Source organism: Lonchura striata, chromosome 23 (assembly GCF_046129695.1).
Source record: "Lonchura striata isolate bLonStr1 chromosome 23, bLonStr1.mat, whole genome shotgun sequence".
Lineage (NCBI taxonomy): Eukaryota > Metazoa > Chordata > Aves > Passeriformes > Estrildidae > Lonchura > Lonchura striata.
In genome coordinates this window covers 10139081-10161339 of record NC_134625.1, presented here as the reverse complement: position 1 = coordinate 10161339, position 22259 = coordinate 10139081, and the positions used below count along the sequence as shown (strand labels likewise).

General features: G+C 57.2%; 1 protein-coding gene across 3 annotated transcripts in view; it reads right to left on the bottom strand.

The window, feature by feature from the left end:
- DSCAML1 (DS cell adhesion molecule like 1) overlaps window positions 1-22259 on the bottom strand; it is a 96118-nt gene that overhangs the window by 25881 nt on the left and 47978 nt on the right. For 2 of the 3 annotated variants that reach the window (XM_077788037.1, XM_021530010.3), the window contains exons 4-7: window positions 3474-3620; window positions 1941-2219; window positions 1004-1279; window positions 192-488 (exon numbers count right to left, since the gene is read on the bottom strand). In XM_077788037.1, the coding sequence (XP_077644163.1) occupies window positions 192-488; window positions 1004-1279; window positions 1941-2219; window positions 3474-3620 (999 nt within the window). The remainder of the gene's footprint in view (window positions 1-191; window positions 489-1003; window positions 1280-1940; window positions 2220-3473; window positions 3621-22259) is intronic. The other variant, XM_031506838.2, reaches the window with a different exon arrangement.

The window sequence follows — 22259 nt, the reverse complement described above, 5'->3', positions numbered from 1 at the left end:
CAGAGAAGCTCAACCCTGCAGGTGTGCAAGGAGTGGGGCAGGGCTCAGGGAGTGAGGCTGGGGTAGCCAGGGAGACCCACACGGCCGGGAAGAAGAGGGAGAGGCGAGGAGGTGCGGTCAGCCGGGGAACAGAACCAAAACCAAAAAGCCCAGTAAAAGTCCTATTCTGATATTTAAAAGTAGACAGGCACCTCTTACGTTTATTCGCGCTTGGTATTCGGCGCTGCCCACCGAGTTCCGCGCGGTGCACCGGTACACGCCGCCGTCCTTGATCTGCGGGCTGGTCACGTTCATGTGGCTGACGGTGGTGCCATCAGACATGGTGTACTGGTTGGAGCGGTGCCCGCTGTCCCGCGGGATGGGCTCGTCGTCCAGCGCCCAGGTGACGGTGGGTGGCGGGGCCCCCTTGGCGGCACACATCAGGGAGAACTGCTCCCCGGGGTTGACCACCTTCTCGCTGAAGGAGGAGACGATGCGGGGGGTCCCATCTGGGGGGCACCCAGCGGGACGGGGGTCAGGGAACGGCAGCCACAGGCAGCAGCAGTCACCCGCCAGCAGGATGGCACTGAGCTCCCACCCCAGGTTCAGCCGGGACAGGAGCCCAGCTGGTGACACACGCATGGCTGTGCCGGTGTCCCTGTGGCAGGGAGATGCAGACGGGGGCGAGGGGACACGGCGGCTGATACAGATGCCAGCTTGAGGGGACACCTCCCTCAGCAGAGCCCATCCCTTGTCCAAACAGTCGGCGGGCTGGATCAGGGAGGGCTGCCTGGTGAATGGGATGCCCAGGGGTTGGGGATGGCAAGTCCACACTTGTTTTGGCCCTTCCCCATCCTGGCCATGCTGCGCCCCTGCACACAGCACACAGAGCCCAGGAACAGAGTGGCAGCAGCCTCAGGACCCCCACCCTAGTGCCTGGAGGTCCCTGCCCTCCAGCCATGCACAAAGCATCCCCTCAGAGCGGGGCAGAGGAAGAAGCCCCCAGCTCGGGAAGCCTGCTCACCCTCCAGCGTGATGATGGAGAAGTCCTGTGCCGTCTGGGACTTGCGGGTGGCGAAGCACTGGTAGGCCCCGGAGTGGCTCTTCTGGGCGGCCGTGATGAGGAGGGTCTCGTTGCTGATGCCCCGGATGGAGATGTAGTCATCCACCGCCACCAGGTCCGTGTTGCGGTACCAGCGGATGACGTACTCGGGGGACCCGCTGAGGGCACAAGAGAGGATGACGGTGCTGCCGATGCCCGTTTTGAGCTTCTTTGGTGTGAGGGTCACACGCAGAGGGTCTGTGAGAGAGGGGAGAGGCGTTGGCAGTGCCGTGGGAGGCAGCTCATCCCCGCTGCGCGCTCTCTGTTCCTCCTGCCCTGGGAGCGCCAGCCCGGTGCGTGGTAAATGTCACCGCACAATAAGGCAGGTGGCCCTGCCACCGTCCTCACTGCCCCTGCTTCTAACGTCAGCCCCAGGCTGGGGGCACTGTGGGGAGGTGGCAGGATGGCTGGAAGGAGATGTGGTCCATGTGACAGGCACAGTGCAGAGCTGGGGACACACCAGGCTGGCTCCCAGCAGGCTGACGGGGCCCGGCTGGCACCATGCTCCAGGTAAGGCAGGCACAGTGGCTCTGCTACTGCCAGGATCCTGGTGACAGGAGGAACCCCCAGGAAAACAGCACGTGATAAATGCTTGGCCTGCCCAGATGGTATTTACTGTTTGGCTAGAGCTTATTTTATGTAAATCGACATAAATTTTATGTAAATCAACAAAGCAAAGCACAGAAGCACCCAACACGTCGGACATGTGCAAGACAGTGGCTTCCAGCGAGCCGAACACTGTGCCAAAACACAAGGCTGTTGTTTATACAGCTGTACAAACCGCTAAAGCTGTGTACTGATAACGTGTCAGAAGGCAGCAGGACTGAGCCCCCCACCGCTCCTCCCCGCCGGCTCTCACCTATGACCGTGAGGGTCCCGGTGACCTCTGCGGAGCCGAAGGTGTTGGTCACCTCGCAGATGTAGGTGCCGCTGTCCTCCACGCGCAGGTCGCTGATGGTCAGCCCCGTGATGCGCTTGGTCCAGCGGCTGTCGGCGGGGAGCGGCCGCCCGTCCTTGATCCACCGCACGGCCGGGTTGGGGTAGCCCGAGGCGATGCAGGGCAGCTCCACCAGCCGGCCCGCCTTCACCTCCCGGGACTGGAAGCTGTCTAACATCGTGGGGATGGACTCCGCCGGGTCTGGGGTGGGAGAGGAGTTGGGCTCACCCGGGGAAGAGGGGGAAGTGAGGTGTCTCAGGGACACCGGGAGACCCCCTGGCGTGGTGACACAGTGCCCCAGTCAGCACCATCCACGAGAGCCAGGCTCTCCCCACTCCCCTGGGCTGGTGGCTCTGCCATACAGCAGTGCAGGGTGCACCCCATTATCCTTGCTGAGCATGGGGTGCCCTGTCCCACCCGGCCAGCACAGCCCTTGGCAGCCAGGACAACAGGCACGGGTGGAGGTGGGAGGAGAAACACATCCTAAATAGCTGATGGGAGGAATAAACTCAGCATCGGAGGAATTACTCAAGGTGACACCTAATTGGTGCAAAATACACAAATTTTGTGGCACATTTCAAAATTTACAAGCAAAAGGGCCCATCAGGCAGCTGGGAAAGGAGAAAATTAATCACTAAGTCTCAGGCGTGAAATTAAATTCCAGGGGAAAGAAACCTCTTTCATTACTCCCAAGCAGAAGTAAAACGCCGTGACGTGTAAATAATGACAGCGACCAGGAGGGGACCGGGCCAGATCGAAGCGTGAGGATTGGGGATGATGCACCCGGCGACGCCCACGCAGCGCCGGGACGTGCGGCAGGCTGGGACCCCGAGAGGCAAGATTCGGCAATCCCTGCCTCTCTTCCCGGCCCTCCGGGGTTAATTCGAGGAGCCGGTGCGGGAGCACCCGAGGATGGGAACAGCATATGGCAGGGAGCGGGCGCGCTGCGCCGGGCGAACTCCCTCCATCCCTCCCTCCCTCCCGGAGTAATTTGGGCAGTCAGCGGAGCCGGGAGCGCCCCGAGACACCCGGCACTCCGGACTGCACTGCCTCCGCCGCAGTATCGCTTGCATGTTCGTCACATCGCGTCAGGCTGCTCACATCGCGGGCTGTCACATCGCATCGCCGCCCGCCCCGTCGCCTCCCGCTCGGGGTGACGCGCGGCACTGCCACCGCCGCGCCCGGCTCGGGGGGCTGCGGGCCGGGGGGCACGGCCCGGGCACCGCCAGCCCCCTGCGCAGCCCCCACGGGACCCCCGCCCCGCTCCGGGATGTCCCCTCGCTGCGGGGAACCGAGGTGGCGATGCCAGCGCTCTCTGTGCGGGATGGCAGCGCGGGGAAGAGCGGGCACCGGGCAGGGCTGGGCACTCCCGGACAGGGCTGGGACCCCTCCCGGGCAGGGCTGGGACCCCTCCCGGGCACAGGAGCCGCCCCCCGGCCGCGCTGGCAATCTCACCTGAGACGGAGAGCCGGGCGCCGTTGCTCTGCCGCGTCTCCCCGCTGTACTTGTGCTTGGTGATACACCTGTAGGTGGACAAGGCATCTTCCTTCTGCACGTCCGATATGTACAAACCTCCATAAGAAGTAATAAAAAACCTATTTTCTGGAGACACAAAGGGAGGAGAAGAGTGAGCGAGCCTCCCCTGACCCCAGGATGAGTATCCGGGTCAGGCAGAGCCCCTGCACTCCGGGCTGGCACCGGAGGTGTGGCAGGGAAAGAGGGACCCTCCTCCGCCTCCCTGCACCTCCACCACATCGGGGTGCAGCTCTGGCTGAAGTTTCAGGCAGGCTGGTGAAGTTGGGTGAGCCGCAGAAACCTCGAGTGTGCCACAGCAGCCCCGGCGTTTGCGGGCACCGCCTCCCTCCATCACTCACCGTGGCCAAGCGCACGCACCTGCCCAGGTGCAAAGGGGGCTCTGGGGGTCTTTACACGCACCTGGGCTGCCAGGGCTCGATTCGGGCAGACCGTGGGTGAGCAGAGCGTGTGGCACGCAGCTCTGGCACACGCTGCTCCGCCGCGGTGCCACGCGCGCCATGGCAACGCGGCAATTAAAAGTGAATCCGTCCCGCTGAGTTAATAATTAGCTTAACTTACTTAGAATCATGTGAAAACAAATAAGGGTTTGAGCTGATGTTTGAGCCCCGGGAGGAGGGTGGCGGGGGAGCGGCCCCCTCAGGGCAGCTGGTTTTGGAGCCTGGCACAGGGGGAAGGAGTCTTTGGCTGGCTCCTGACCCCTGTAATTCATCATGAATTATAACAGTAATTAACACCAATAGAAAGGCCTGTGTAGTGGCTACATGGAGAGCAGGATAAGCCGAGGGTCTGGAGAGGATCCCTACCCACCTGGAAAGCGCTTTGCCCTGCCCCTCCGTGCCAAGCAAGGCTCTCACCCCCAGCTCTGTGGGGCTTTGGGGTTTACTCCAGTGCCAGTCTCAGCTGGGATGGGATGCTCCATCTGCTCGGCTGCACCGTGCTGCCAGCCAAACCACCCCCTACCAAACCCCTCGACTGCAGAAGGTAATTTAGTGCAGCTGAATGCTCAGAGTGAAAACCTTTAAACCCAGCCTGTAAATCAGCATCATCTGCAAATGGCTCCCTCAAGTCCTGCACAATGCCTGCTAAGCCAGGATCTAGCTGATGAGGCCAAACCACTGTTTCTACTTCCAGCACCTTTTGGAAGCACCTGGATAGTCTCAATTTAGGCAAGAACAAAGCTCTGTGGTCAAACTCAGGAGTGCAGAGTAAGCACGAGAGAGAGAGAGGACAAGAGGCAGATGCTCCCGGAGCACTCTGCCTCCCACCCTGGGCAGGACCCCAGGCCCAATTCCCTGCGAATACTGCAGGTGACAGAGCAGCAGAAAGCAGGGATCCTCCCCCAGGGAACCACGAGTGGCCCTGGCTTGAGCCAAGGCAATGGCAGTGCCGAGCTGTGCTGGCATCACCATTCCAGCCCTGGCTCAGCCAGATGTGAGTGTTAGACACCAAGTGCTCGATACAAGACAGTGGGGGACTCCAAACAGCAAAGAAACAGCAAATAATTAATCATCATGCCAATCAACTGTGGCTAACACAGTTAGCCTGCCAGGCTGGCACCCTGTGCTGATCCTCCCTGGAAGCAGCGGGAGCAGGAGCTGCCATGCCCACATCTCCAGCAACACCCCTGTGACTCCATCCCTACTCGGAGGGTTCTGGGCTTCACCAGCCCAAACCTCCTCGCCATGGCACAGCCTGGCAGCGCATGGCCCGCAGCTGGCACCAGAGGTGCGGCGGTTTCCACCGGGACCTGTGCGACCCCCGCGGAAGGGCAGGGGGAGGGGTCCCGCAGCGCAGCATGCAAATCGAACATTAATTTTTCATCTCCCATCAAACCAGTAAGCCGAGAACATCGGCTGCACTGGAATTTGAGATGGGGGGAGCCGGTTTCCATGGGAACGGGGCTGGATTTTGCGAAGTGCTGGCAGCCCCAGCCCACACCCTCACACGCGGCCGCGCCTGGGGATGCACAGCCCTGTGCTGCCGTGCTCTGCGCTGCAAACAAAGCCTTGTGCCCGAGATCCGGGCTCTGCGATGGGGCTCCAACCGTAACAGCCTCCCCGGGGACAGGAACGGGCAGAAATCCTGCGGGTTTAGGATCCACGTCTCCACCGTGGTGTGACAGGAGGCATCTGCCTCTTGCTCAGTGTGGTGCTACTGTTCATCACGTGTGAGATCCACCCAAGCTGACAGCGCAGCTTCCTTCGCCTTTTTTTATTTTTTCTGGGAGGGGACAAGTGGCTCTGTCGAGGAACGTTCTGCTGCTTCAGGGGGGATGCGGGGCTGTAACTGATGGAAGCGGCTCCAACAGCCCTCACCCAAATGTCTTATTGCTGAGTTTGAGTTTGCCTGGCAGATTAACGTCGGAGGTCTCCAACTAAAATCAGAGCTCTCTGCCTGCCACGAGGTGGAAAGGCTTCACAGGGAGGAGAGGACGGAGCACATCCATGGCCAGGCTGGAGTGATGTGCCTCTAATAACTCTTCCAGCTGGACTGGAGCTGCTGCCTTTGGAGATACCTCACCAAAGCCCTTGGATCAAAGCAAGAGCCCACCACGAGTTAATCCTACCTAAATTCCCAGGGCCTAGCCCCTCACCTGGGGAAAAGCATAAAGGTGAGAGGGGGGCTCTCCTGTGGGGTGTCACTGAGCACACACACACCTCTCCCACATCCAGCTGCCAGTGGTGGCCCTGAAAGCCCAGCATCATTCCCAAGGGGCTCCCAATTCCAAGAGAAAGATTACAGTCGATGCAGGTTACCAGCTCCTGCTCTATCCAATATAGATTTATCAAAACAACGGGGTCAGGGCTTCAGGAGGGAGCACGTTTTATAGTTCATAAGACTAATGAGATAACTTTCCCCTGGTACTCTGTAGAATCAATAGGTGCCAGCGTTTATGAATTAGCCATACTCGGAGCATGTGCGTCCCAAGGCATCCCGGCCAAATCCAATAAGTGTTTGGTGCTATTTCTGGCCGCGTTTAAAGTGACAAACGCCTCCCGGGGGGAAGGCACGGAGGGGGAAGCCCCAAAGAGCAAAGCCTGTAATTTTCCACCGCTGCCACAGCGGCACTTTTCTGCTGTGGCTGCTGCTCCAGGATGCCATTTGCCCGGCATGGAGCTCGCCCGGGGACAAGAAACATCCGCAGAAAACCCAGCCAGGGTGGAAACTCCTGCCCGCCCCGGGGCACCGATCACCACCTCCTCCCGGGGACAGCCGGAGCCCGGGGACAGTGCCCGGCGGGGCAGGGGACACGGGGCACAGGAGCGGGCTGGCATCGTGGCCGTGCACCACAGCTGCCTTTTATCTCAGCAGGCTGAGCCCAGCTCGTGCCACAGCAAATGCTGAGAGCAGAGGGGCCCTGGACCGGGCACTGAGATGAAAGCTCTCTGCATCCCTCCCCGGCGGAGATGTTAAAGAGGAGCCGTAACCTGAGCCCAATGCAAATTTCATAGGACCTGCACAAATCTGACAGATTTATTTACGTGTTTGCCTGCCGTGGGGATCCCAGGGGAGCTGTAGGGCCGTCGCTGCTGCCAGCCCTTCCACAGGCAGCAGAGCTGCGAGCTCAGCCAAAGGTTCCCACCTGGAAGAGTCACGGGCATTTGTAACGCGAGCGGCGCCAGCTGAGCCAGCAGCTCGGGCTCCGCACCAAGGGGTTCCTCCTCATCCTCCTCATCCTCCTCACCCTCCTCATCCTCCTCTCCTCCTCATCCTCCTCATCCTCCTCATCCTCCTCATCCTCCTCATCCTCCTCTCCTCCTCATCCTCCTCTCCTGCTCATCCTCCTCTCCTCCTCATCCTCCTCATCCTCCTCATCCTCCTCTCCTCCTCACCCTCTTCATCCTCCTCTCCTCCTCATCCTCCTCTCCTCCTCATCCTCCTCATCCTCCTCTCCTCCTCATCCTCCTCTCCTCCTCATCCTCCTCATCCTCCTCTCCTCCTCATCCTCCTCTCCTGCTCATCCTCCTCTCCTCCTCATCCTCCTCATCCTCCTCATCCTCCTCTCCTCCTCACCCTCTTCATCCTCCTCTCCTCCTCATCCTCCTCTCCTCCTCATCCTCCTCATCCTCCTCTCCTCCTCATCCTCCTCATCCTCCTCTCCTCCTCATCCTCCTCACCCTCCTCATCCTCCTCTCCTCTTCATCCTCCTCATCCTCCTCATCCTCCTCTCCTCCTCATCCTCCTCACCCTCCTCATCCTCCTCTCCTCCTCATCCTCCTCTCCTCCTTATCCTACTCATCCTCCTCATCCTCCTCTCCTCCTCATCCTCCTCATCCTCCTCTCCTCCTCATCCTCCTCTCCTCCTCATCCTCCTCACCCTCCTCATCCTCCTCTCCTCCTCATCCTCCTCATCCTCCTCATCCTCCTCTCCTCCTCATCCTCCTCATCCTCCTCTCCTGCTCACCCTCCTCTCCTCCTCATCCTCCTCCAGGAGCAGCGGCCCTTCTCCCGACAGAAGGACCTGATGGTTTCTGCGGGAGTCAGGGCAGAGGGAGCAGCAGAGGGGGTGGAAATTGGGGAGTCCTGACGCTTTCCACCTCCCCTCCCTAATCTCCTTAATAAGCATGGCCGCATCTCCTCCCGTTACAGGATTAACACCCATCTCTCATTCTCCTCCCGCAACAAGATTTTATTTCTAATTACGCTGTAATAAAACTGGGCGCGCTCCCAGGGCTCCTTCCAAATGACTTGTCGACACTCGGCGAGATTGAATCCTGCTCGGGCCGTTTCCGGCACCTCTGCCGGCTGTTCATTAGGCATGCATGAGGGAGAGGGTTTAAGAGCAGAATTACATTTAAATGGCTTTTCTGAGAGGGAGACGTGAAGCAAGAGAGAGAAGCAAAAAGAGGAAAGGTTTACAAGGAGGGTGTCACTGTCACCTCCGTGTCACACCGCTGTCCAGCAGCTGCTGTGCTCCTGGTGCTCCGGGGATCTGACAAGCCAAAAAATCCAAAAGGAAACACTGGAGGGGGTTTCTGAGCATCAGAAATTCTGGCGAGCAGGGACATGTGTCACCAAAAACTGTCACCCTGCCCTGCGAGGTGCCCAGGACACGGCACACCGACTGCTGTGCTAGTGGAGAGGTTTCCCAGCAAAAGCAGGGATTTTCTTATCAGGGCTTAGGAAAGCACACACCAGAACAAACATGGGATGGGCATAAGCAGGAGCTGGCACTGCCAATCCTGCACCCAGGTGTGAGCAGCCGGCGCGTGCTGGAGTGCAGCACAGGAACACCGAGTTGCCCAGGAGTTTTCCATCCTCACTGGACTCACTGGCAGAGGGCAGTTTCTGCTGCCTGGATGCTGCTTCCCAGATGCAGGCTCAAGAGTTGGCAAAATTGGGAAAACAGATGTTAGGAAAGATCTCTCTCTATTAGCTCCCTCGGAAGTGAGGTATCCTGCAGGGCTGGCAGGAGTTATTAAATCAAGAGTCATTATTTACCCAAGGGCCAGTCTTGCAAGTCATGTTCCTAGAAGTAAATCCGGAATTATGCTGCCCACGGAAATGGATTCACACGGGTGTGAGGGAGAGCACAGTTTGCCTCTCCGGGTTTTAATCCACCTCTGAGTCACCGGAGCGCTTGGCAGTGAAACCCAGCCGTGTTTGGGGACACTTGGGTTTGTTTGCGTAAGCGACTTTGGGAGTGACACACTTTCACTGAACCGGAGCACGGAGGAGGAGGAGGAGGAGGAGGAGGAGGAATCCCCTGGGTGGGGCCACGGGGCTTGCCCATGGAGCAGCCCCTGTCACCAGCCATGCTGGCACTGCCAAAAGAGGAGGAATTATTCTCCCGAGGTGGTCCGGAGCCGCCTAATACCAGCAGAAAATTACAGAACAGGATGAAGAGCATTACAAAATGAATAGGAGGGGACTAGAGATTTCCATGGCTAATCCTGTTAACGAGACAATTTCTTATCAAACTCATTATGTGGTGGAAAGCAGGGGGGCGGGAGGGAGGGCCGGGGAGCTGGGGAGGGCGATGCCAGGCACCAGGCATTCCCCGAGCATCGGGACGCGGGGCTGGCAGGGGCTGGGGCAGCTGCCGAGCCCGGCTCCCCACGCCGCACGCCAGCGAGGGTTGTATTTCTATTTCCGAGCAGAGCTGAGTATTACCAGAGTGACATTTCCCACAAAACAGTGCCGGCTGCTCCGGCTCTATCACCAGCCCTCTCCCAGCGCTGAGCCGCAGCGGGCTGGGATTACGGCAGGCATAAAAACGTATAAAATCCACCAAGAGAGCACTCAATTCAAAGAGGGATTTTTGGAGCGTCGGGTTTTTCTTTTTCTTGAATTTTTTTTTTTTAACCTCTTGTTACGACGAGTCTCGTTTTCCTGGAGGAAGAAAATCAAAATACTGCTGTCCACAGGCTGAAGTGTGTCTGGGAAGGCGGCCCAGGGTGCTGGGGAGCTGGGCACGGGCTCTGCCCATCTCCGGGCTCAGCCACGCACGAGCAGAGCTGAGCATCCTGGCGTGGAAAACCGCGGCTGTGGCTGAGTGATTCCCAAAAATCCTTACCAGCCCCTCCACCTCCTGCCCCCGAGAATCACGGGGGGGCTTCGCCGCTACTTTGTGCACAGCATTTAATTTTTTTCTTTTTCTTTTTCTTTTTTTTTTTTTTTTTTTTTTTTTTTTTTTCATTTGCTATTTAAAAAACCGCGGAACTAGTCAGATTTCATGCTAATGAGGAGAAAATCTGGATCGAGGACTGTGCAAAAATTTGCATCTCAAAGAGGAAAACAGGAAGTCGCTAAGAAAGGAAATTCCACGCAGAGGTAGCGGGTATGGCCATAATTAGGCGAATGCCGCCCGTGTTCTGGCAGCTCGTTTCCATCAGCCCCGGGTGCCAGGGGACAGCAGACCGCCCTGCCACCGCGCCGTGCCTCCCTGCCACCCCGAGAGGGATGGCGAGGGAGGCTGGGCACCAGGCTGGCAGCGCGGGATGCAGCACGGCACGGGATGGAGGATGGCACGGGATGGAGGATGGCACAGGATGAATGATGGCAGGGGATGGAGGATGGCACAGGATGAATGATGGCAGGGGATGGAGGATGGCACAGGATGAATGATGGCAGGGGATGGAGGATGGCACGGGATGGAGCATGGCACGGGATGGAGGATGCCAGGGGATGCAGGATGACACAGGATGAAGGATGGCATGGGATGGAAGATGCCAGGGGATGCAGGATGGCACGGGATGGAGCATGGCACGAGATGGAGGATGGCATGGGATGCAGGATGACACAGGATGGAGCATGGCACGGGATGGAGCATGGCACAGGATGGAGGATGGCATGGGATGCAGGATGGCACAGGATGCAGGATGGCACGGGATAGAGCATGGCACAGGGCAGAGGCTGGCAGGGGATGGAGGCTGGAACACGGAATGTGGCGGCTCCCAAAGAATCTGGAGATTCCTGCACGGCCCCAGCAGTGGCAGGGGCTGCCCGCAGCCAAAGGAGGAGCCCCACACCCTGCCCCAGCTGCCCAGCCCAAGGCAGGGTGACCCCAGCACCCCCCTGCCTCTGCACACAACGAGCTGTCGCTGTCCCCCATCTCGAGAGGGGCTGATTTGCAGTTTTGCATCAATTTTCCTCTGATTTTTTAATTGGGTTTTGCTGCCGCTGCAGACATTACTGTGCAAACAATTCCGAATTGCTTGAACCAAGATATTTGCTCATAAAAATCCATCACCAACGCCGAGAATGACAGAAATGGAAAATGCCTAATGAAAACAAAGGGGAAAACAACAGGTACCCTGGTCCTTCGCCATCCATCACCAACCTCGGATTATTGATGGGAAGGGAAGGAAATTCTCCCATCTGCAATCAAATCTTGAGAAATCTTGAAAAGCCAAACACCACATAGGAGGAAATTCTTTGCCCCCTCTTCAGTCTGCAGGAGTTGCGCCATAATTATAATAAGAGTGAGGCTGCTGGATAACACGAGAATTATTTTCCCCACTTACATTGTCAAATGATCATTTTGCCCTGCAGTGAAATCTCAATAATTATAATGCCGAACCGTGAAAGAACAAAGAAATAAAAAAAGCAGTGTTTTCTTCCAGGCAGAGGGGGGAGGGGGGAGCCGCCATTGCAGAACTCAAAGTGCATCCTTCCTCTAATTATCTTTTCCAGGGCTGTGCGTCCCTCACCCTTTCCCCACGGCCTGAGCCCCCGATAACTCCCTCAGCTGGAGGGGTTCTGTGGATGGCAGCAGCCACCTCTGTGCCCAGCAGAGCTTCCCCGCTGAGGGGTAAATTGGGGAGCGTGGTTTGGGCTCCGTGGCATCGCCCCCCAGCCCTAACCCTAGCCCCCAGCTCTGCCAGCAGCTCCCCACCACGGCTGCCCACGGGCTGTGGGGAGTGCCACGGAAATCCAGCCGTGCCTCAGTGTCCCTGCACGCCCATCCCAACACCGACAGCCCCTCGGCAGGGGAGAAGCAAGGAGAGAGGAGAGAAAGGGGACAGAAAGCAGAGGGGGGCGTGGGGGGGTAAAGGAGGCGAACAAGAAAAACAAGACGACAGAACGCTTGCTCCACAGCCCTCGGCTAAATTACAAACCAGTTTACTGAGGTGGAAAGCTGCAGTGAGCTGAGGAGGAATATGTGGAAACCATCTGCAGATTTAAAAATAATCTATTTTACGATCACCCTCGAACATATTCTTTTGCAGAAACCAAATAGGATTTGTTGTTGTTGTTTTGTGCAAACTGTTAGGGAAAAATTACTAGAAACATGCAGGGGGTTTTGCCTTCTTGAGTACTGAGAGGCTAAATATGCCCTTCCTTATGTTTAGAATAGTAACAGTCATCTTAAAATTAACTTGGTCTGCATCAGAGCTTAAAACAGTTGCAATTCAGAGCCTGCAAAAGCAGGACAAACCTGCGCTGGGATATCTAGCGCTTCGAGCTGACAGATGTCTTCCTACATACAGTAAATATAGGTCGTCTTTTCCTACCCAGAGAACTGTAGATCTTAATTAACCAGGCCACTAGCAGCATATGTAATGATTTTTTTCAGCTTGCTAAGTAAACCCTCCCGTGATGAGACGGGAGGAAAATCAGCCACACGTGAGAGGGACCCCCTCTCTGGCTGCCGCGGTCAGCGCAGCCCTCGCACTGGCGCCCGCTGCTATTTCACACTATAAAATCTGGCTAACGAGATGGGAAGGGTGTGGAGTGCCACATCCTCCCCCTGTGTGCAGCCTGACCGTGTCCAGCCAGCCCTGAGCACTGAGCCTGAGCCTGAGCCTCAGCCCTGAACCTCAAACCCTGAGCTCTGAACCCCAAACCCTGAGCACTGAGCCCTGAACCCCAAACCCTGAGCACTGAACCTCAAACCCTGAGCCTGAGCCCTGAACCTCAAACCCTGAGCCCTGAGCCCCAAACCCTGAGCCCTGAACCTCAAACCCTGAGCCTGAGCCCTGAGCCCCAAACCCTGAGCACTGAGCCCTGAGCCCCAAACCCTGAGCCCTGAACCCCAAACCCTGAGCACTGAGCCCTGAGCCCCAAACCCTGAGCCCTGAACCTGAGCCTGAGCCCTGAACCTCAAACCCTGAGCCTGAGCCCTGAGCCCCAATCCCTGAACCCTGATCCCCAAACCCTGAGCCCTGAGCCCAGCTTGGCTCAGCTGGCAGTGGCCAGAGGGGCTGTGGGGCTCCACACACTAAACCTCGCTTCGCCTCGTAAGCCACTCTGGGATTAAATGATCTCCGGGCTCAGAGGCAAACGGGCTAACGAAATTCATGCTGCATTTTGAGAAAGTCATGGCGAGCCCTCGTGGAGGGGCAGCGGGTGCTGGGGTGGGTGAGGGCAGGGGCTCAGCCTGGGCTTGCCATGCCCCAGCCCTGGAGGAAGGCAAGAGCTGGGTGAAGTTTTACCAGACCCTGCCTGAACGAGGGCACCCAGCGAGCCCCCCGCCCTCCCAGCAGCTCTCGCACGCAGGGTGCTCTGAGCTGGCTTTTAAAAACATCAGGTTGGAAGGAAGGGAGAGCAGAGCCCACGGCCACATCCTCGCACAGTCTGTGTCTCTACAGCCAGGAATGTGCTTGGCAGAGCAAGGACAGCACACAGAGCTCTGTGAAGGGCAGGACTGGTGCAGGCTCCCCAGGAAAAAGCTACCCAGAGGCTGCGGGATGAAGTCGAGGCCAGAAGCTCCCTCTGCAATGTGGAAAACTGCAGGAGAGCTGCACATCACTGCCCTGCACCAGCTCTGAAAGGATCCTGCTGAAGCCAAGACCTTGTTTTGATCGGATGAGAAAACCCAAAAGCCTCCCAAAAGGAACTCTGTCACCTGAAGCTCAGAATGATCCCACCGTGGTCCCACGTGTCCATGAGACACGGTGCCTCCCATCCCCTCCTCCCCTCCCTGCTACTCACTGGAGAAAAAATTCAGTGAGCGCGACTCGAACAAAGAGTAGAACTTCCTCCCTGCTCATTAGTGCTGGAAAAGCAACAGAAAAAAAATCCCCAGGACATAACCTCCTCTTCAGCTCTGAAGTCTGAGCGGCTTGGAGAGGGTGGTTGGATTTATTCTTTGCCTTTCACCTCGCTGGAGTTGGCCTGCACGCTTTGATTATGGAGGCACAGAGAGGAGCCCAGACTCGAGTGCTGGCTCTGCACAGCCACAGATCCCCACACGTGTGGGCACAGCCCCATCAGCACCTGGCTTGGAGGCTGGAGGCAGCTTGGTGCACTCACAGTGACCCTCCCCAGCCTGTGGGACCCTCTGATCGTTCCTCCCTGTCCCCCACCTTCCAGAGGGGGTGGCTCCAGGAGAAAACCACTTCTCCTGGCTTTCCCTGCACCCCTGGGGTAGTGCTAGGAGAGGAGGGAGGTGCAGGCTGGGGCAGGGGCATCACCTGCTCTCACCTCACACCAGCCAACAGCAAACACGGACTGTGAGCCACAGCATCCTCTGGAAAGGGGCCCGAAGGGAGCAAAATCCCTGCAGCCACAAAAGCCAGCAGCGTGCCACCACGAGCCCTTCTCCATTCCCTCATTCCCTTCCCTTCTCCAGTGCTGGAAAGGCTCAGAGAGCGACTGGGGAGCTGCCCACGCTCCCGGGGGGAACAACCCTGGTGTTCCACCAGAGCCACGGCACAAATCCACTGCAGAGCATCTGCCAGGGCGGGGGAGCACGGGCAGCTGGGGGGAGCAGCCCCTTCCTGCACCGCACATGATCCCTGCAGCTTATCAATAATTATTAAGACAAGGCAAATGTATGTTGACCTAGTTAGAGGTCCAAGAAGAAAAGCAGCCCCGGTGGCTTTGTTTGGCAACCTGGCAGTCCTGGTGGAGGCAGGCCTGGCACGGACCCTTCCCATCAAAATAATTCCCTGCTGGCATCAGAGAGCCTCGTGTGAGCACTGGGCACTTGTGAGTGAGTTTAGGCTTCAAAGCTGGCAGGGAAATACGCTGTGAGTTCACAAGGTGACCACAAAAATCATTCTGGGCCAGAAGAATTAGTCAGGTGCTGTGGGATGCAGCACAACCCCCTGGACCCAGCTCTGAGCAGCTCCTTGGCCACCACAGACACGGGGAACAGGGATCCCGTGTCCTCCTGACACTGGCACAGCATCCCTGGCCCAGGAGCTCGACTCGGGCAAATCCAGCCCTGCAATCAGATGTGATTTCCTAGCAACGAGCCACGAGATGCTGGGGCAGCTCACCAGGGGAACGGCGGCCTCCACATGACTCCGGGTCCTTAAATGAGGTGAGAGCTTGTCACACCATGCTGTCACCTGCCTTCCAGGGCAGAGGGGGCTGCCCTGGCTCCCCGCTCTGAGCCTGTTCAGGTTTAGTCTGGGCAAAACAGGGAGCAGAACGTGAGGGCTTGGCACCCTTGGGCATCGCCACCAGGTTGCCCGTTAGTTTTGGAGGGGGAATTTCCATTTGTCACCACGGTGGCACAGACCTGCACGCGGCCCCCGCACCCCCACGCTGCAATCCACTCAGTTTGGGGTGATCAGGCTGAGCTGGGACCCCATAACTGTGCCGGGGCTCGGGAGGTGTGACCTGCATCTCGCAGACCGGGTGAGACCTGAGCTCGCTGTGCTGCTCCTGCCTCCTCTCTGCTCCCTGCAGTGGCATCCAGGATCAATTCCTTCCTCTCGTGCCAACTCTGAAGGCTCTGGGGGTGCCCCCCCGAGCCTGCCAGGTCGGAGCATGGCTCAGGGACGTGAGGACAGAGGGGACACTGCCGTGGCCAGCCTGGGGGACACCTCCTCAGCCCCTGGCGTCCTGCCCAGGGCTCCCTCCTGCTCTGCACGGTTCAGTGGTGCCTGCACAGCCTTGGCTGTGCCAGGACAGCCCGAGGCCTCAATGCCAGCTCCACAGGCATGGCTGGGCTCAGCGACGGGCAGCAGCCCAGCCCAGGGAGCCACCGCGGCTGGGCAGGCACAGAAGGGACCAAGGGACACGGAGGTGCAAAGGGACAGGGTGGCACGGGCTGGGGAGCGCCTCCCCGGCTGGCACGCAGCATCCAGCCTGGCATGCCCAGCTCCAAAGGTGACAGACCCCCTGGGTACCGCCCTTCTGCCCAGATCTCGCCCATCACCAGCCTGGGAACGCTCAGCGCTTCTTCCCAGCCCAGGTCCCTCGGTCCCCGCAGCGCCGCAGCCAGATCCCGCCTCGAGTGCCTCTCAAAAGTGACGGGATGCAAATGATTCCTCCCTTTCAGCTGCTATCCAAGCCTCGCTGGCCGCCGCTCCGAGCAGCTGCTGCCTCACACACGGGCGGTTTTGGGAGCAGAGGGGCGAGCATCCCGCACAGCAAGGCACCAGGAGTGCAGCCTCCACTGCAAAAAGCTGAGCTGTCCCAGGCAGGGGACACGGGGACAGTGGCACAGCCAGGCCAGGGACGCTCCTCGCTGGCAGACACCAGTGGGTGCACAGGCTAAAGCAGCAAGGCCAGTGCCCAGCCAATTCACACATGTTTTATTCATAAAAACACTGCAAAGTTCACGCGCGCTCACTAATTACTCAACCTGCTCCTCTGTCAGGTGAATAATGAGGGGAAAAATAATCAGCAATTTGTTCAAAACCGCATGGAGAAATTCCGAGTGCATTGTGGCAGGGCTGTGCTCTGCATACTGAAACCTGGGGCTGATGTGACGCTGTACAAAAACCTGGGGCGCTCACCAAAGTGCCCCAAATGCCATCCTGTGCCACCACAGCCCCAAATGCCATCCTGTCCCACACAGCACGGGCATTTCCAGCTGCTGCGGGGCTGCCACAGCTGCAGCTCGAGGAGAAATGCCTTTAAAAAGCACCGAGGAGCTCCTGCCCCTCGGAGCGCTCGGAAGCCCAGCCAGGCCTCGCTCTCTGCAGCACTGCTAATTAGCACGGCTTTCCAGAAGGCAGGAATAATTAAAGCACCTTCCCTGTCCCTGGAGAGCCAGAGCAGGAGCCTTGGAGGATGGCAGCGGGAAGAGAAAGCATTTCCCAAAGTTCTCTGGCAGCGGGCAGAGCAGCGAGGAGCCTCCTGCGGGGAGCTCCCGTCAGCACCCCCGGAATGGGGGATGGAGCCGGGGAAAAGCAGCCAGCACCAGAGCTGGGTGGGAAACCTCAGGCTCCGAGCTGGAGGAGCGCTGAGCAGCCAGCACATCTGCTCCCGAGGAGCCACTTCAGCCAGGGGACTCCTGCCTTGGCACAGCAATTATTTTAAAATAAAATTATCCTCTGAAAAGGCATGATAGAGCATTAGCCCTGGAGGCTCCCACATGCCCACCCAAAAATCCCAATATCCGTCTCACCCTGCCGGTTTGGTGGGGAGGGGGTGGCGTAAAGACAGGGCCACCAAGAGGGAGCTCTGTGGCCACTGAGAGGCCTCCTTTGGCCACCACTGAATTGAAACACGGGCTCTGCAACTGCAGCAAAGTTGCAGTCAAGCATCCGCATCTCCACAGCGGCAAACGGGAGCGTAATCACAGAAAGGTGAGGGGAGGGAGGGAACAAAAAGCAGCAATAAATCACTTCCCTGCTGCTACCCGAGGAGATATAATTAAGTTTATGCTTAGAGTGGCATTGCTGACAGTAGTCCTGGAATGAGATAAACACATGGCATGAGGTTAAGCTGTGTGCTGAGTGGCAGGTGACACGTGTGCTCAGGAATGTCCTTGATTAGGGAGTCCCCAGACACGGGGAGAGCACCAGGAAATGCCTGAAAAGCTGCACAAGGCTCAGGGCACCAGTGCACACCCAGAACGGGCTCTGCAGCCTCTGCTGAGGGCCCTCTGCTCCAGCCAGCCCCACCCCAGGTGTGGGGGGCACCTGCGCGGGGTGTGCCCCCTCTCCTGGTGCCCACCATCACCCGTGGGAGCCCAGCTCGCCAGCCTGAGTCCTGCTTGTGTTTAAGCACAGGCTTTAATTTAAGCACAGGCTTAACTTTAAGCACATGAAATGTCCACTTATCTCCAAAGGATTATTCGTGGGTGCAGCTGCACACGCCAGGGGCTCAGCAGGGATGCTCAGTGTCACCTCCCGGGACAAAGGGCAGGGACAAACCCTGCAAAGGGGGTGTGAAATGACACCCAGCCAGCTCAGGGGACAGTCAGAGGCTGGGCACTGGGCTGGTCCAGAGCTCCTTACAGAGTCCAGGAACTCTGGGCACTGCAGACCATCTACTCCAACACACCTGCACGTTTTCAAACGCCTTCCTTGATTCTCTGCAGAGAAATTGCACAAGCCTGTGATAATTTTCACTTAGAGAAAAGAGCTTGGTGTGGGTTTTCTTGTAGCATGCAGTAACTGAAGACAATGCCCAAACAGGAGCAAGTTTTCCTAATCTAGCCTTACAGTATATTTCAAGCCTTCTTATTTTAAAGTATCAGTAGAACCCTCACTCTGCCCATCCCCAGAGGTTTGAGGAACACATTTCTGTGGAGAGTGACGGGTGCTGTCCCAGATTTTATTACCTGATGTCCCCTCCATGGAGAGACAGCTCAGGCCTGGCCACCCCCAAAGCCTGGCTTTAGCAGCTCTGGCCAAGGAGCAGAGAAGGACACCCCGAATTCAGCTGAGCATCGCTGGGTGACATCTAAGCAAGAGCCTCTTCCTGCCCTCCAGACACCACCAGAGCCATCAGCATCCCACCTCCAGCCCCCAAACCACCCTGGCCAGGAGGAGCCTCCGAAAGCCAGCGCACGGCCCAGCTCAGCTGAGAGCCTCCAGCTGCCATCTGGACGGATCACAGGATTTTTTTCCATGCAAATATGAAAGAGGGGGTGGGGGAAGGCTGAGGAGAAACGAGGCTGCAAAATGAATTCAGCATCAATTATTCTAAAATATGCGTGTTAATATGGGAAGGGCTCCATGGCTGCATCCATCTCCACTTCTGTTCATTTTGAGCAGCAAAATGTGACCCGGGAAGATGACAGCATCTCGCGTCTCACTTACACAAACACGAGCCGGGCAAGGGGGATATTAAAACGGGAGACAATGCTGCATATTAAAATGCCACAGATGGAGCTTTCTGCAGCCTTTGCAGTCTGCCTCGGAGATTATTGCTGGGCCATATTGTATTAAAAAATGGGGGGTGGGTGTGTTATTTATTTAATTTTTAAACAAATTCCATCTCCTACTCATGCCGGATGGATAAAGTGAGCTCTTGAGCTCCAGCCAGCTTTGCCAGCAAACCCACATGAAAAATGCATTTTCATTAATACAAACTGTTTGCAGTAGGTAAATTAATTCGGGAAATGGTTTTCATACATGGCAAATTATACGTTCAGTGAAAACACTGGATGACACTCCACAGCCCCAGTGACAGCCCCGTGTTTCCTGTAATGAAGCGGGATTGCCAGGTAAAGGCGGCGAGCTGGACCAATTAAACAAACAAATAAGTCAACAGGCGAGTGAAAGCTGGGGGGCTGGGAGGTTTCAGGCTGCTGCAGCCATCCCAGGACCCAGCCCCACGGCGGAGTTTCCCAGAGAGGAGGAGGAGGAGGAGAGGAAGGAGCAGCCTGGGACCCTTCCCATCACTGATTGAGGGCTCAGGGTCCCATCAGGGAAGGTGCTGTGGGTTCTGAGGGCACAGAGGTGACAGCAGAGCTGGCCCAGGAGCCAGGGAAGGCCCTGCCAATGCTCCACCATCTCCCAGACGGGGAACAGAGATCCAGCTCTCCCCTCTCAAGTTTCTCTTCTGCTCTCAAGCCTTTCAACATCTCCTTTGCCAGTCCCGTTCTGGGCGCTTGCTGAGGGCGAGGGAAGCGATCTATAATTGATGGAGTGACGCTGTGCCAGGGCCCAGCCCAGCCAGGAGACATCTGCTCTGCACGTAGCCTCGCTCAGGTGCTGCCACGCCGCATTTACCGCGGTGTGTCACAGCCTGCCTCCCCGTGCTCGTGCGGGGCCAGCCCTGGGCCCCGACACCCTCAGCTCGGGGTGTCAGGGCCTGGGGAGATCACACTCCATCCTGTTTTCAGGCGTATTTACACAAATTTCCTGCAGCAGCACCAAAGCTGCTGGGCACTTGTGCCGGCAGCACCGTGCCCACCCTCGCTGTGCCCTCCCAGCAGCACCCTGCACACTCTTGTGCAAGTTCCTACTCTGCCAACAGCCTTTCCCTCCAAATTCTGACTCTTAAAACCCTGGCCAGGCAGGCACGACACCTTGGGAGTGAGGAACTGGGAGTGATTTGAAGAGCAGAACAAATCTCCATCCCTGCATTTGTCACGGGGAACCGAACGCCACGGAAGGAGGGGGCAGCATTTCATAACAGCCTGCCACGTTAGAAAACAAAGAGTGATAAAGAATCTTTTAGTCACCTCTTAATTACACATTCCGGGTGCATTAAGAAAGGAGAAACGTATCTCAGGTCACTGCCTGTCACTGCGACAAAGGCCCGTGATGAGTTCTGTACTCAAAATATTTGCACTAATTATCAGCACAGCTCCCCTTTGAAAGCGCTCGGAGGGAAGGCTGGTGTTTCACCCGAGGGAATCAGCTCGCAGCCTGCGCTGCCTGCACTGCTCTACACATAAATATACTCGTGCACGGGTGTATTTTTACCAACGTGCCCAGCTATGTATCCATGGAGAAAAACCTATAAATGCCTAATGCTCATCGTGTGGGGCTGGGGAGCGGGAGCAGCACAAGAGGGGCTCTGTTCCTCTCTCCTGCAGATGCTGGCTGGGCCACCATGGGCTCTGCTGGGTTTCCAAAGGTGGGAGCAGAGACTCTCACCCCCGGGTGACAGCTCCAGCCACGGCTTGGTCAAACGGAAAACAACCCTCTGCCAATGCAAATGCCCAGGGAAGGAGAGAAACGCTCTGAATGCAAATGGGACTGACCTTTAATTAGTGCATTAGGAGGCACAAGATGGGGAAAAGCCAGAACTTCCCTAGGCACCTTCCCTTTCTCAAGCACAGCAGGAATCTCTGCACACCCCCCAGAAGTGACTCTGATTTTCCAGGCAGGAGCTCCTACAGAACATCCTCCCCCTCTCCCACCGCTCCAGTGTCCCAGGAGGGCCAAGAGGAGCGGGAGGGATGGGCAGAGGTTCCACCAGGGGTGCCTGCAGGATCTCATCGCAGGAACCTGGGGTCAGCCTCTTCTCCCAAGCAGCTTCTGACAGGACAGGAGGACACAGCCTCAAGCTGCACTTGAGGAAGGCTCAGGGTGGACATCAAGAAGAATGAAAGGGTTGTTAAACATTGGGAGGGGCTGCCCAGGGAGGTTTGGAGTCCCCATCCCCAGAGGCGTCCAAGGAATGACTGGACGTGGCACTCAGTGCTCTGGGTGACAAGCTGGGGATTGATCACAGCTTGGATTAGATCTTGGAGGTCTTTTCCAAACAAAATGATCCAGTGCTTTGTAAGTGAGGCAAGAGAGGTGTCACATGCACCCAGCAGGTGCTGCTTGCTCCCTGTGGCCCCTGTCACCAGCAGGACACAGCACAGCTCCTGCCTGTGGATATCGTCCCCATTTGACACAAACTGACCCTCACCAAAAGCTGAGTAGAGCAACCCTTGGCAGCCCTGGAGCTGCCTGGGGCCAGCAGCATCCTCACCCCACCTCTGGGTGACATCTTGGTGTTGTTCTCATGGAATTCTGCATTATTTCCCTGTTTGTTGCCATCCCATAACCCAGGGAACCCTCCCCAAGCGCTCGCTCCGACCCGGCCGTACGCTACGGAGCAGCTCCTTCTCCTCAGCCAGCATTTAATCTGAGTGGACAGCAGCAAAACCATGTAGATATAAATGGGGCAAGGAGAAAATAGCACGCTTCAGGTTCCTCAGGGAAGCACACGGGACCAGGAGACTTATTAATAAATTCTTCTTTGTTCTGTATTGTCTGTGATAAATAGCCACACTCAGCATCAATAACCGCAAACATCCTTGGGAGAGAGAGACACGCAGGAGCCCATCATGCTGCTGAGGGCAGAGATTGGATTCAATTTCGGGGCTGAAGGCAAATTTCACAGCCCTAAATGAAATTATCAGAGGAGGCTGCTGTGACCACACATGCAATAAGTGTAAGGCTATGGCTACTGAAGCAGCAGAACGTCACCCAAGAGTTGTAATGCCTTAAGTGAGAGGAAAAGAAGGAATAACCCTGTTCAGGAGGGTGCCTTTGGAAAAAAAAAAACATTTATGTTTCTGAATCTAAAGTGTTTTTATTAAAGGAACGCAACACTTCTGGAATGTTATTGCCCTAGAGATTACTCAAACTCCCACCCCTTTGCTGGCATCCAAAAGCAAATTTC